Raw genomic sequence first — 13609 nt, forward strand, 5'->3', positions numbered from 1 at the left:
CTCCTTGCCTCACGGTTCCTCTGGCTGCCGGTACCTCGTCTCCCCGCCTCACGGTTCCTCTGGCTGCCGGTACGTCGTCTCCCCGCCTCACGGTTCCTCTGGCTGCCCGTACCTCGTCTCCCCGCCTCACGGTTCCTCTGGCCGCCGGTACCTCGTCTCCCCGCCTCACGGTTCCTCTGGCCGCCGGTACCTCGTCTCCCCGCCTCACGGTTCCTCTGGCCGCCGGTACGTCATCTCCTCGCCTCACGGTTCCTCTGGCTGCCGGTACCTCGTCTCCCTGCCTCACGGTTCCTCTGGCTGCCGGTACGTCATCTCCTCGCCTCACGGTTCCTCTGGCTGCCGGTACCTCGTCTCCCCGCCTCACGGTTCCTCTGGCTGCCGGTACCTCGTCTCCCCGCCTCACGGTTCCTCTGGCTGCCGGTACCTCGTCTCCTCGCCTCACGGTTCCTCTGGCCGCCGGTACGTCGTCTCCCCGCCTCACGGTTCCTCTGGCTGCCGGTACGTCATCTCCCCGCCTCACGGTTCCTCTGGCTGCCCGTACCTCGTCTCCCCGCCTCACGGTTCCTCTGGCCGCCGGTACCTCGTCTCCCCGCCTCACGGTTCCTCTGGCCGCCGGTACGTCATCTCCTCGCCTCACGGTTCCTCTGGCTGCCGGTACCTCGTCTCCCTGCCTCACGGTTCCTCTGGCTGCCGGTACCTCGTCTCCCCGCCTCACGGTTCCTCTGGCTGCCGGTACGTCATCTCCCCGCCTCACGGTTCCTCTGGCTGCCGGTACCTCGTCTCCCCGCCTCACGGTTCCTCTGGCTGCCTGTACATTGTCTCCCCGCCTCACGGTTCCTCTGGCTGCCGGTACCTCGTCCCCCTGCCTCACGGTTCCTCTGGCTGCCTGTACATTGTCTCCCCGCCTCACGGTTCCTCTGGCTGCCGGTACCTCGTCTCCCCGCCTCACGGTTCCTCTGGCTGCCTGTACATTGTCTCCCCGCCTCACGGTTCCTCTGGTCGCCGGTACCTCGTCTCCCCGCCTCACGGTTCCTCTGGCTGCCTGTACATTGTCTCCCCGCCTCACGGTGTTCCTCAGTCGCCGGTACCTCACCTCCCCGCCTTACGGTTCCCCGCACCCCTGTCTCTGCAGACCGTGCACCAGCAGCAGCAGCTCCAGCACCAGCAGTTCCAGAAGCAGCTGGAGGAGAAGATTCAGCTTTTGCAGATGCAGCGCGGCTCCTTCCATCCCCCGGTGGAGGTCTCGGCAGATGGTGACGACCTGCGGGGGGAGAGCTCTGCTAATAGCACCCCCAATGTGTCCCCCCGAGCCTCCAACCTCTCGCTGCTCTCCAATCTGTCCGTGTCTGAGGTCGGCAGTGCGGTCTCCACCGAGCAGGAAGATGCAGGTAATGTCCGGAATATTCCCCCGCTCTCGTTGTCGCCTCCTGGTGGCTGACCGCAGTGTCCTCCACAGATGAGGAGGCCAGGGTGACGGTGGGGAAGATCTCCTTCAGCCCCCGGGACGTCCTGGGCCACGGTGCGGAGGGCACCATCGTGTACCGGTGAGTGTCAGTCACAGGAGGTGGTGGAGCCTCCGGGGTGTGCGGCTCTTCATGCCGGCGTCTTCCTCCTGCAGGGGGCGCTTCGATAACCGAGACGTCGCTGTGAAGAGGATTCTGCCCGAATGCTTCAGTTTCGCGGATCGGGAGGTTCAGCTGCTGAGAGAATCCGATGAGAATCCCAACGTCATCCGCTACTTCTGCACGGAGAAGGACCGGCAGTTCCAGTACATCGCCATCGAGCTGTGTATGGCCACCCTGCAAGAGGTCAGGGGTCACCAGGGGTCAGGGGCCACGAGGGGCATGAACAAACGGGGTCTCACTCTGCGCCTCTCTTCTCTCAGTATGTGGAGGAGAAGGACTTTGACCGTCACGGCCTGGAGCCCATCGCCCTCCTGGAGCAGACCATGTCCGGGCTGGCCTACCTGCATTCTCTCAGCATCGGTAAGTGGCGGCATGGAGGGGAGAAGCTGCTCTTAGAGGGGGCCTAGTGGGGGCTCGCTGGGGGCCACAAGGGCTCATAGGAGTCATGAACAGGAGCCTGTAGGAGTAGATGAGACCGTAAACCAGAGAGGTACAGAAATGTCGGAAGGAAAAGGTCGCGAGGCAAGTGAAGGCCATTGAGGTGTAGACTTCAGAGGCCAACGTTTCGGCTGATGGACGAAATAATGAGGCTCGCACCCCTGATATGTGTCACACTGGAGGCGTCTATAGGGTTATATATGTCTATGGAGGGAAGTATATAAGAATGTATATAAGATACGAATGGAGTGGGGTAGACATGACGGGCTATACTGTGTACAAGGAGAGATCAGAGCTCGGGGTGTAAGGGCTGGTAGGATGTATACCGATACCTGATGGTGTATGAGAGGACGTCAGGGTCCGGCACGAGGATCGGGGTCTATGTGTGGATAAAGAGGCATGAGGAACGAGGAAGGGGTGTGAAATAGAGGGGAGAGGGAGGAAGATGAAGGATGGTAAAAAGAGCCGTAAGCCTAGGGGGAGGCCAACCCATACAACTACACTGTTACCTGACCGCAACAAGGTAAGGAAGAGGGAAAACTCTAAAAGGGAGGCCAGTGACGGGGCAGGCCAGTGACGGGGCAGGCCAGTGACGGGGCAGGCCAGTGACGGGGCAGGCCAGTGACGGGGCAGGCCAGTGACGGGGCAGGCCAGTGACGGGGCAGGCCAGTGACGGGGCAGGCCAGTGACGGGGGAGGCCAGTGACGGGGGAGGCCAAAGACCGGGAGACCAAATCAATGAAAGGGAGAACAAAAACAGGGGAAACATTGAAAGGGAGAACCAATGAAGGGAAGAACCAATGACGGGGGGGGCCAGTGACGGAGGAGGCCGTTGAAAGGGAGAACAATAACTGGGGAGGCCAATGACTGTGGGAGGCCAGTCACTGGGAGACCAAATCAATGAAAGGGAGAACAAAAAAAGGGGAGACATTGAAAGGGAGAACAAATGATGGGGATACCAGTGACAACAATGAGAGGAAGGTTGGAGAAGAGGGAAGTAATGAGTGAGCGCCCTCAGGAGTGCTGTGTGTGGATGGCGGCCATTGATGAGGTCACATGTGGTGTCCCTGTTTGCTCTTTACCAGGACTGGCCGTGGTGAAGGTACTCGGAGATAAAGTGCGCACCTGGGGTATGGGATAGCGGATGTACAGAGGGGGTTATAGAGGCCGCTAATAATGATGGATGGCAGGTATAACATAGCCGATGTAATGCTTAGTCTGTATGTGAACCCAAGTCCTCTTGCGCCCGGCAGTCCTGTAGCCGCTCATCCTAACTGCTACCTCAGTCACAGCTTCTTTTCCTTTAGTAAGCTGTTGATCATCAAGCAGTATACGATGACTTGGGTCCACATAAACAACTGCCAGAAGAATTTTATTTTCCAATAGCTGTGTCTCTTTCCATTTCATTGAAGCAGAAATGCCATCTACGATTAAACCTCCTCTTTGGGACAGGCAAAATAGCAAGTTCTTCCACTCCCTTATGAAAATGCCAGGAGTTAAATCCTCAGCTTGTAATTTTTTAGTCACAGTAAATGGGTGATTAAGAAATTCCTTCAATTCAGCCACCTGTGTGCATTGACCTTCATTTAATGTAACTTGAGGGTTCACCATATCTATAAGAAACGATTTTAGTTCAAGCAATCGCTCAGTCATTAAATAAGTGCTGCCCCCACCGAGTGGCTTGATCAACAATTGCCCCTTTCCCAGCACGTCTCACATTTCAGAACTTTCTCAAATTCCTATGAAAAAATATTCAGCACATTCTGCATAAAACTCCTGTCCCCAATTTATTATATATTTTAGGAGCCGGATTCGGTCCATTTTATACAGACTCCACAGCCCTGAGTGAGACGTGGCTACTGATGTACAGAGTGGCAGAGGGGCATGTTAGTGTGGGGTATAGCAGCTATACAGGTAGTATGTGAGCATTGCAGAAATGCAGATCGTACCGGAGGAGGATGCACAGGGTGGGCAGCAGGGAGCCGGGGGAATGTGGTGCAGACGAGTGCCGTGTTATAGTGCGTGCCTGTGCGGTGCAGAGTCTCGTGCAGTTCCTGCCTCCTTTCTGTGGAACGCAGGGATGTAATGCTGGAAGACGCACGCCGGCGCATGTGCACTAAAAAGGTGCTGCAGGGTGTAAACGCGCATGTGTACTAAGGTGGTGCTGCAGGGTATAAGCATGCATGTGCACTAAGGAGGTGCTGCAGGGGGTAAGTGTACATGTGTACTAAGGAGGTGCTGCAGGGTATCAGCATGCATGTGTACTAAGGAGGTGCTGCGGGGTGTAAGCGCGCATGTGTACTAAGGAGGTGCTGCAGGGTGTAAGCATGCATGTGCACTAAGGAGGTGCTGCAGGGTGTAAGAGAGCATGTGCACTAAGGAGGTGCTGCAGGGTGTAAGCGCGCATGTGTACTAAGGAGGTGCTGCAGGGTGTAAGTGCACATGTGTAGTAAGGAGGTGCTGCAGGGTGTAAGTGCACATGTGTACTAAGGAGGTGCTGCAGGGTGTAAGCATGCATGTGCACTAAGGATGTGCTGCAGGGTGTAAGTGTGCATGTGCACTAAGGAGGTGCTGCAGGGTGTAAGAGAGCATGTGCTGCAGGGTGTAAGCGCGCATGTGTACTAAGGAGGTGCTGCAGGGTGTAAGTGCACATGTGTACTAAGGAGGTGCTGCAGGGTGTAAGTGCACATGTGTACTAAGGAGGTGCTGCAGGGTGTAAGTGCACATGTGTAGTAAGGAGGTGCTGCAGGGTATCAGCATGCATGTGCACTAAGGATGTGCTGCAGGGTGTAAGCGTGCATGTGTACTAAGGAGGTGCTGCAGGGTGTAAGCGTGCATGTGTACTAAGGAGGTGCTGCAGGGTGTAAGCGCGCATGTGTACTAAGGAGGTGCTGCAGGGTGTAAGTGCACATGTGTAGTAAGGAGGTGCTGCAGGGTATCAGCATGCATGTGCACTAAGGATGTGCTGCAGGGTGTAAGTGTGTATGTGCACTAAGGAGGTGCTGCAGGGTGTAAGCGTGCATGTGTACTAAGGAGGTGCCGCAGGGTGTAAGTGTGCATGTTTACTAAGGAGGTGCAGGGTGTGAGTGTGCATGTGTAATAAGGAGGTGCTGCAGGGTGTAAGCGTGCATGTGCACTAAAGAGGTGCTGCAGGGTGCATGTGCACTAAAAAGGTGCTGCAGGGTGTAAGCGTGCATGTGTACTAAGGAGGTGCAGGGTGTGAGTGTGCATGTGTACTAAGGTGGTGCTGCAGGGTATAAGCATGCATGTGCAGTAAGGAGGTGCTGCAGGGTATCAGCATGCATGTGTACTAAGGAGGTGCTGCAGGGTGTAAGTGTACATGTGTACTAAGGAGGTGCTGCAGGGTGCATGTGCACTAAAAAGGTGCTGCAGGGTGTAAGCGTGCATGTGTACTAAGGAGGTGCTGCAGGGTGTAAGTGCACATGTGTAGTAAGGAGGTGCTGCAGGGTGTAAGTGTACATGTGTACTAAGGAGGTGCTGCAGGGTATAAGCATGCATGTGCACTAAGGAGGTGCTGCAGGGTATCAGCATGCATGTGTACTAAGGAGGTGCTGCAGGGTGTAAGCTTGCATGTGTACTAAGGAGGTGCTGCAGGGTGTAAGCGTGCATGTGCACTAAACAGGTGCTGCAGGGTGCATGTGCACTAAAAAGGTGCTGCAGGGTGTAAACGCGCATGTGTACTAAGGAGGTGCTGCAGGGTTTATGTGCACATGTGTAGTAAGGAGGTGCTGCAGGGTATCAGCATGCATGTGCACTAAGGATGTTCTGCAGGGTGTAATTGTGCATGTGCACTAAAGAGGTGCTGCAGGGTGCATGTGCACTAAAAACGTGCTGCAGGGTGTAAGCGTGCATGTGCACTAAGGAGGTGCTGCAGGGTGTAAACGCGCATGTGCACTAAGGAGGTGCTCCAGGGTGTAAGCGCGCATGTGTACTAAGGAGGTGCTGCAGGGTGTAAGTGCACATGTGTAGTAAGGAGGTGCTGCAGGGTATCAGCATGCATGTGCACTAAGGATGTTCTGCAGGGTGTAATTGTGCATGTGCATTAAGGTGGTGCTGCAGGGTATCAGCATGCATGTGTGTGAGGCAAATCCCGGGATATGAAGATGAATTATGACTCCAGTCATAATCCCTCATCACTCCCTGGCAGTGCCCCCTCCCTTCTTGTTCTCAGTGTTCCACTTACACCTCCATGGCCATGTCCTGTGATATGGAGATGAGGTGGTGTGGGAACAATGGACACAGGATGACTCCCTGCCGTCACCCTGTAACAAGAGTTGTATCTCATTAGCAAGGCTATGGAACTAGCCAGACAGAACGACTCCAGTAAAAAATGGTTCATATCTCGCAAGCCATATTTCCGATAAATATGGCAACCATAAAAATGGTGTCTCCGCATGCGGACGATGCCGGCACACCCTTTTTATGGGAGCAGGACATTGGGAAATGCCCCAGGCGTGATATCAGCCAATGGGGAACTGGCAGACAGGTCATGAGTCCCCTCGTTCTGTAGCTAAATTCATAACTGTCACAATGAGAGCATTGGCGTCCGCCTACGACGCTCCCAGGCAAAGTTATGGCCATATTCCATGTTGGGATATTGTCCATAACTCCAGCCAGGGGTGGAGCAGTGCTCCCTCTGAGGTCACTAAGGTAGGAGGGGACCTGGATTTGCCCAGGTTGATAACCCTACTTCGGCCATTTTCCAGTGTTCTTTTCGCTGGGGGCACGTGTAGGAAACATCTGTGGGAAGGATCCTAGAAACCTGGGTACAGCGCCCCCCTGTGGCCAGACGCAACAAGGTAACTGCTGAAACTGTGTATGCCTGTTTGTAACCCATGCTTTGATTGTAACTGTACTCTGACATATGTATATTCTGTAGATTCCCTATTGTATATATTGTAGTTCTAGTGTGCTTTAGGCTGATTAAATTATATAATTAATCTTGGGCTGTTCTGTTATCTCGATCTTGAATCCCACATCTGTGTGTTCGGCTAATAGTTACCGTAAATCGGTTGGTGGCAGCGAATTGTGCCAAGGATTATTGTGGGGAGGCCAGTGAGATTCGGGGAGATTTTATATATTCCGCCCGCGGAGGTCGGGGGAATATATACCTTACTCTCACCGGGGACCCTTCAATAATCGGCATAAGTAGTATAGCGGCCTCCTTGCTTATTGTCGGGCAATTCCATAATTGGCCTGACTATAAGAGGGGCGCTAGAGAGCGCGTCACGTGCTCTGTCTGTCGGTCGGGAGGTATAAAGGAGGGGTGACCCCCACTTGTTACCCCCCGATTGTGACGTACTGGTAGCCAGCGCGGGGGATTTCTGAGTGACCCCCCGGTGGTTTGTGACATATTGGTGGTATAGCGGTGGGATCGAGATAATAGTGTGTGTGAGTGTGAGACCCATACTCCCAGACACTAAAGACTGCCTGCAGCAGCTGTGGCTGCTGGGGTCTTCAGACTAGCTCAACACTAGAGTGTCAGAGTGCAGATACTGTAAGGTGTGTGGAGGCATCAGGTGTCAGTTCTGTGTCAGTGACCAAAAGTCTGCAAGAATGGCTGATGGCACCAGGAGCAGAGCTAGGCAACTGGCCAATGCTAAAGCAGGAGCCAAAGAGAGGGAGGACGGTGCTGTGGACAGTAATGAGGAGGTTGCCCACGAGTCCTCCAGGAGCTCGACACCAGAAAACAGCTCTGCAGAGGACATTGCACAACCTGGCACTGCTGGACAAGATGAGGAGCAGCTCACCCAAGGGTCCTCAACGAGCCAGATGCCAGCCCTCCGCTCTGCAATGGACAGTGAATCACCAGGCTCCGCAGCGGGCCGCAGATCACCACGTGCCATTCCACCGAGCCTGGGAGGCTCGGATAGCCTTCTTCAAATGGCTATGGCCCTTCTCCAGGCTGGAGACCAGAAGGGCTACAAGGAACTCCTGGCAGAGCGCAGGGCAGAGCGGCAGGCAGCGCGTGACGCTGAGGCTGCGGAGCGGCACGCAGAGCGTGAGGCTGCGGAGCGAGAGCGGCAGGCAGCGCGTGAAGAGCGAGAGCGACAGGCAGACCGTGACTACCAGCTGCAGCTAGCTCAGCTCCGGCCCTCATCAGCCACATGTGACCTTCGAGACACCAAACTTCCAAAGGTCCGTGTTGAGGACTTCCCAGTGCTGGAGAAGGATGGAGACTTGGACTCTTTCTTGACTGCTTTTGAACGGACTTGCTTGCAGCACCATCTGGACAAGGACCAGTGGGCCAAATACCTGACCCCCCGTTTAAGGGGTAAGGCCCTGGATATCCTTGGGGACTTGCCTGCTGAGGCAGATCAGGGCTACGACACCATCAAGCGGGCCCTGATCCAACAGTACAACCTCACTCCAGAGTCCTACCGCAAGAAGTTCCGGAGCCTACAGAAGGGACCAAAGGACTCCTGGGCTGACCACCGGCGGGCACTTGCCCGAGCTGCCGACCACTGGACCCAAGGCCTGCAGCTTTCCACCGGACCGGAGATCCTGGACTTGTTCATCACGGAGCAACTCTTGTGGAACTGCCCTGAGGATCTCCGCCAGTTCATCCGAGACCAGAAGCCAAAGGGGTCCACGGCTACAGCTGCCCTTGCCGATGACTACACCAACAACCGGGCCCCTGAGGCCAGGAGAGCGGCCACCAGCAGCACCTGGAGAGGGGGTAAGATGAATTCTGCGACTGCCCCACCTGCCCCTAGACTGCAGGGGGCGTCCCCCTCAACTCCCCTCTCCAGGCCCGTGGCGGAACCAAGACGGTGCCACCAGTGCAACCTACCTGGACACTTCAAGGCCATGTGCCCTCAGCGTCCCAAGGCCCCGGCTCCGTCCCCGTCCCAAGGGCCGCCCAAGGTGTATTGTGTGGGTGGGGGTGGTGGTAGGTCCCTGGACAGCTTCCAACCTGTCACCGTCGGCCGGTCTGTGACCATGGGACTGCGAGACAGCGCCTCGGAGGTGACTCTGGTGCGGCCGGAGATGGTGTCCCCCCAAGACTTGATCCCTGGAAAAACCCTCGCTGTCTCCGGGATTGGAGGCATTGACCCGGCGCTGCCTGTTGCTGACATTTATGTGGACTGGGGCGCAGGGCGAGGGGTGAGGGAGGTGGGGGTAACTGATCGGATCCCTGCAAACGTGCTACTTGGGACAGATTTGGGGCAGATAACCTCCCAGTTTGGGCCCCCCCCAAGGGCTGAACCTTCAGCCAGTACTGACATGACTCCTGACAATGTTAATGTGTTATCTATGAATGATGTAAGGGAGGAGGGAGTGAACTCTGATATTTCTGCTTGCATAGACACCATAGACACACACTCAGCTGCAGCTGTGACAGGGGAGGGGGTCAGAGAAAGGTGTGACAATGCCTCTACAAGTAATCAGCCTGTGAGCTGGGATCTGCTGCCCTCTGCAGGGATAAGCAGAGAGCAGGGTGCTGCAGGGGGAGAACCAGTGTGTGGGGTGGGGGCTACCACAGCAAATGTGGGGTCCCCAGAGATTTCACAGCGGGGTTCTGTTGCTGCAGGAGGGGAACAGGCAGGTGAGATTGGGGCCGGTCCAGGAGCGGAAGTGCTCCCAGGTAAGATCTCGGTGCATGGTTCCCCCACAACCGGGGTGTCAGGAAGCCAGGTCGGTCTGCCTGAACCGGCGACTTGGTCAGGAATGGAGGAGGAGCAGGCACGACCCACGGTCGCAGCGGCTGTGGCCGCTGTCACCCGCAGTGGGAGTGCTGGAAGCCAAGGGGCCTCCCGGAGGTCCGATAGCTCTTCCCCTTCTGACCAAGTGGCAGCCGAGTCAGGTGGAGGCCAGGACACAGGTCCCGGGGTACTGACCGAAGATGTGACAGTCTCGTCGATTCTGGCCACATCTAGTCAGGGGTTTCAGGCGGCGTTAGAAGCTGACGACAGCCTGAAAGCTCTTAAGGAGCAGGCGGCACAGCCTCCCTCGGACTCTGACCCGGAGCGAGTGGTCTGGGACCAAGGACGGCTGTACCGGGCCACGGTCCAGCAGGGTTCACCGGAGGCGTGGCCCAGGGACCGACAGTTGGTGGTACCCTATCCGTTCCGGACGGAGTTGTTGCGGATCGCACATGAGATTCCGATGGCCGGACACCTAGGGATCGCTAAGACCAAGGCCAGGTTAAACCAGCATTTCTACTGGCCAAAAATGGGGGCCGATGTGGCTGCCTACTGCCGTTCGTGTGAAACCTGTCAGAGAGTGGGGAAGGCGGGGCCACACCCCAAAGCCCCACTAGTATCTCTGCCAATCATCGATGAGCCTTTCAGGAGGGTGGCTGTGGATCTGGTCGGCCCGCTGGCCATCCCCAGCAGCTCCGGGAAACGCTTCCTACTGACGGTAGTGGACTATGCCACCCGGTACCCAGAAGCAGTGGCCTTGTCGTCCATTCGGGCTGACAAGGTGGCCACCGCATTGCTGGAGATTTTCTCCCGAGTGGGTTTTCCCCAGGAAATGCTCACTGACCGGGGGACCCAATTCATGTCCCAGCTGATGGAGGCCCTCTGTAAGCAAGTCCAGGTGCGACATCTGGTGGCCAGCCCGTACCATCCACAGACTAATGGCCTGTGCGAGCGGTTCAATGGCACCTTAAAGCAGATGCTTAAGATGTTGGTCGACTCCCATGGGCGTGACTGGGAGCGGTATCTCCCACACCTGTTATTTGCTTACCGGGAGGTTCCACAGGCCTCAACAGGATTCTCACCGTTTGAGCTCCTGTACGGGCGACGTGTGCGGGGCCCCCTGGCTCTGGTGAAAGAGGCTTGGGAAGGGGATTTGGCCACCCCTGGAGTGTCGGTTATCGAGTATGTCATGCGCTTCCGGGACAAAATGCAGGCCTTGACGCAACTGGTACACGACAATATGGCTCAAGCCCAGGCCGATCAGAAGCGTTGGTACGACCAGAACGCTTGTGAGAGGACCTACCAAGTGGGTCAAAAGGTGTGGGTACTGGTCCCCGTACCACAGGACAAGCTTCAGGCAGCCTGGGAAGGCCCATACCTCGTGTACCAGCAGCTCAACCCTGTGACGTACCTGGTCACCCTGGACCCTGCCCGTGGAAGGCGGAAGCCCTTCCATGTGAACATGATGAAGGCACATCATGAGCGGGAGGCATGTGCGCTCCCCGTGTGCAACCTGCCCGAGGAGGGAGAAGCGGAAACCCTCTTGGATATGCTAGCCCAGGTTAGGGCAGGCGGGTCCATTGAGGATGTGGAGGTTGGCCACCAGCTCTTGGAAGACCAACGGTCCCAGCTGTGGGCCACCCTCCTCCCCTTCCGGGGGTTGTTTACCAACCAGCCCGGAAGGACTGACTTGGCTGTCCATCACGTGGACACTGGGGATCATCCCCCGATCCGGCGTTCAGCATATCGGGTCTCCCTGGAGGTGCAGCAACACATGCGCCAGGAGATTGACGAGATGCTGAAGCTGGGGGTGATCCAGGCATCCAACAGCGCTTGGGCCTCGCCTGTAGTCCTCGTCCCTAAGAAGGACCGAACCACTCGGTTCTGCGTGGACTACAGGGGGCTCAATGCGGTCACGGTCGCCGATGCGTACCCAATGCCACGCATCGATGACCTGCTCGATCAGTTGGCCGGGGCTCAGTACCTGACCATCATGGATCTGAGCCGGGGATATTGGCAGATCCCCCTGACTCGCAAGGCCAGGGAACGCTCTGCCTTTATTACCCCATTTGGACTGTACGAGTCCACGGTGATGCCATTCGGGATGAGGAATGCCCCTGCCACTTTCCAGCGGATGGTCAACACCCTGCTCAAGGGACTTGAAGGGTACGCGGCCGCGTACCTGGATGACATTGCCGTCTTCAGTCCCACCTGGGAGGACCACCTAGAGCATCTAGCACAGGTGCTCAGGCGGATCCACCGGGCAGGTTTGACCATCAAGCCGGGAAAGTGTCAGCTGGCCATGAGCGAGGTCCAGTACCTCGGTCACCGGGTAGGTGGGAGAACACTGAAGCCCGAGCCTGAGAAAGTGGAAGCCATCGCATCCTGGCCCACCCCCAGGACCAAGAAGCAGGTGATGTCCTTCTTGGGGACCGCTGGGTACTATAGGAGGTTTGTTCCATGCTATAGTAGCCTGGCAAAGCCCTTGACGGACCTCACCAAGAAGAAGCTGCCCTCTGCAGTCGATTGGACAATGGACTGCGAGACAGCCTTCCGGGCCCTAAAGGACGCCCTGTCCAGCCCGCCCGTGCTACAGGCAGCCGACTTCACGCGGCCGTTTGTAGTACAGACCGACGCCAGTGACTTCGGCCTCGGTGCGGTGCTCAGCCAGGTGGACTCTGCGAGCCAAGAGCACCCAGTCTTGTACCTGAGCAGGAAGCTGTTACCAAGGGAAGTTGCCTATTCCACGATGGAGAAGGAGTGCCTGGCCATAGTGTGGGCCCTGCAGCGTCTGCAACCCTATCTATACGGGCGCCACTTCATCGTGGAGACGGACCACAATCCCCTCAGCTGGTTGCACACCGTCTCTGGGACGAATGGGCGATTGTTGCGATGGAGCCTTGCGCTCCAGCAATACAACTTCACCATTCGCCACAAAAGGGGCCGTGACCACGGTAACGCAGACGGGCTGTCCCGACAAGGAGAGGTCGCGGACGGGCGCACGGGGGAACACCGGAGTGTGCTGCCCCCTAGCGCCCTCAAAAGGGGGGAGGTGTGAGGCAAATCCCGGGATATGAAGATGAATTATGACTCCAGTCATAATCCCTCATCACTCCCTGGCAGTGCCCCCTCCCTTCTTGTTCTCAGTGTTCCACTTACACCTCCATGGCCATGTCCTGTGATATGGAGATGAGGTGGTGTGGGAACAATGGACACAGGATGACTCCCTGCCGTCACCCTGTAACAAGAGTTGTATCTCATTAGCAAGGCTATGGAACTAGCCAGACAGAACGACTCCAGTAAAAAATGGTTCATATCTCGCAAGCCATATTTCCGATAAATATGGCAACCATAAAAATGGTGTCTCCGCATGCGGACGATGCCGGCACACCCTTTTTATGGGAGCAGGACATTGGGAAATGCCCCAGGCGTGATATCAGCCAATGGGGAACTGGCAGACAGGTCATGAGTCCCCTCGTTCTGTAGCTAAATTCATAACTGTCACAATGAGAGCATTGGCGTCCGCCTACGACGCTCCCAGGCAAAGTTATGGCCCATATTCCATGTTGTGGATTGTCCATAACTCAAGCCAGGGGTGGAGCAGTGCTCCCTCTGAGGTCACTAAGGTAGGAGGGGACCTGGATTTGCCCAGGTTGATAACCCTACTTCGGCCATTTTCCAGTGTTCTTTTCGCTGGGGGCACGTGTAGGAAACATCTGTGGGAAGGATCCTAGAAACCTGGGTACAGCGCCCCCCTGTGGCCAGACGCAACAAGGTAACTGCTGGAACTGTGTATGCCTGTTTGTAACCCATGCTTTGATTGTAACTGTACTCTGACATATGTATATTCTGTAGATTCCCTATTGTATATATTGTAGTT

The 13609-nt window shown here is 56.4% G+C and overlaps 1 protein-coding gene across 1 annotated transcript in view; it reads left to right on the forward strand.

Moving 5' to 3' along the window:
* ERN1 (endoplasmic reticulum to nucleus signaling 1) overlaps positions 1-13609 on the forward strand; it is a 58324-nt gene that overhangs the window by 16386 nt on the left and 28329 nt on the right. Inside the window, 4 exon segments of the mRNA XM_075351511.1 lie at positions 1133-1388; positions 1457-1544; positions 1619-1808; positions 1886-1985. Coding sequence (XP_075207626.1) covers positions 1133-1388; positions 1457-1544; positions 1619-1808; positions 1886-1985 — 634 coding nt within the window.

Source organism: Anomaloglossus baeobatrachus, chromosome 5, assembly GCF_048569485.1.
Source record: "Anomaloglossus baeobatrachus isolate aAnoBae1 chromosome 5, aAnoBae1.hap1, whole genome shotgun sequence".
Lineage (NCBI taxonomy): Eukaryota > Metazoa > Chordata > Amphibia > Anura > Aromobatidae > Anomaloglossus > Anomaloglossus baeobatrachus.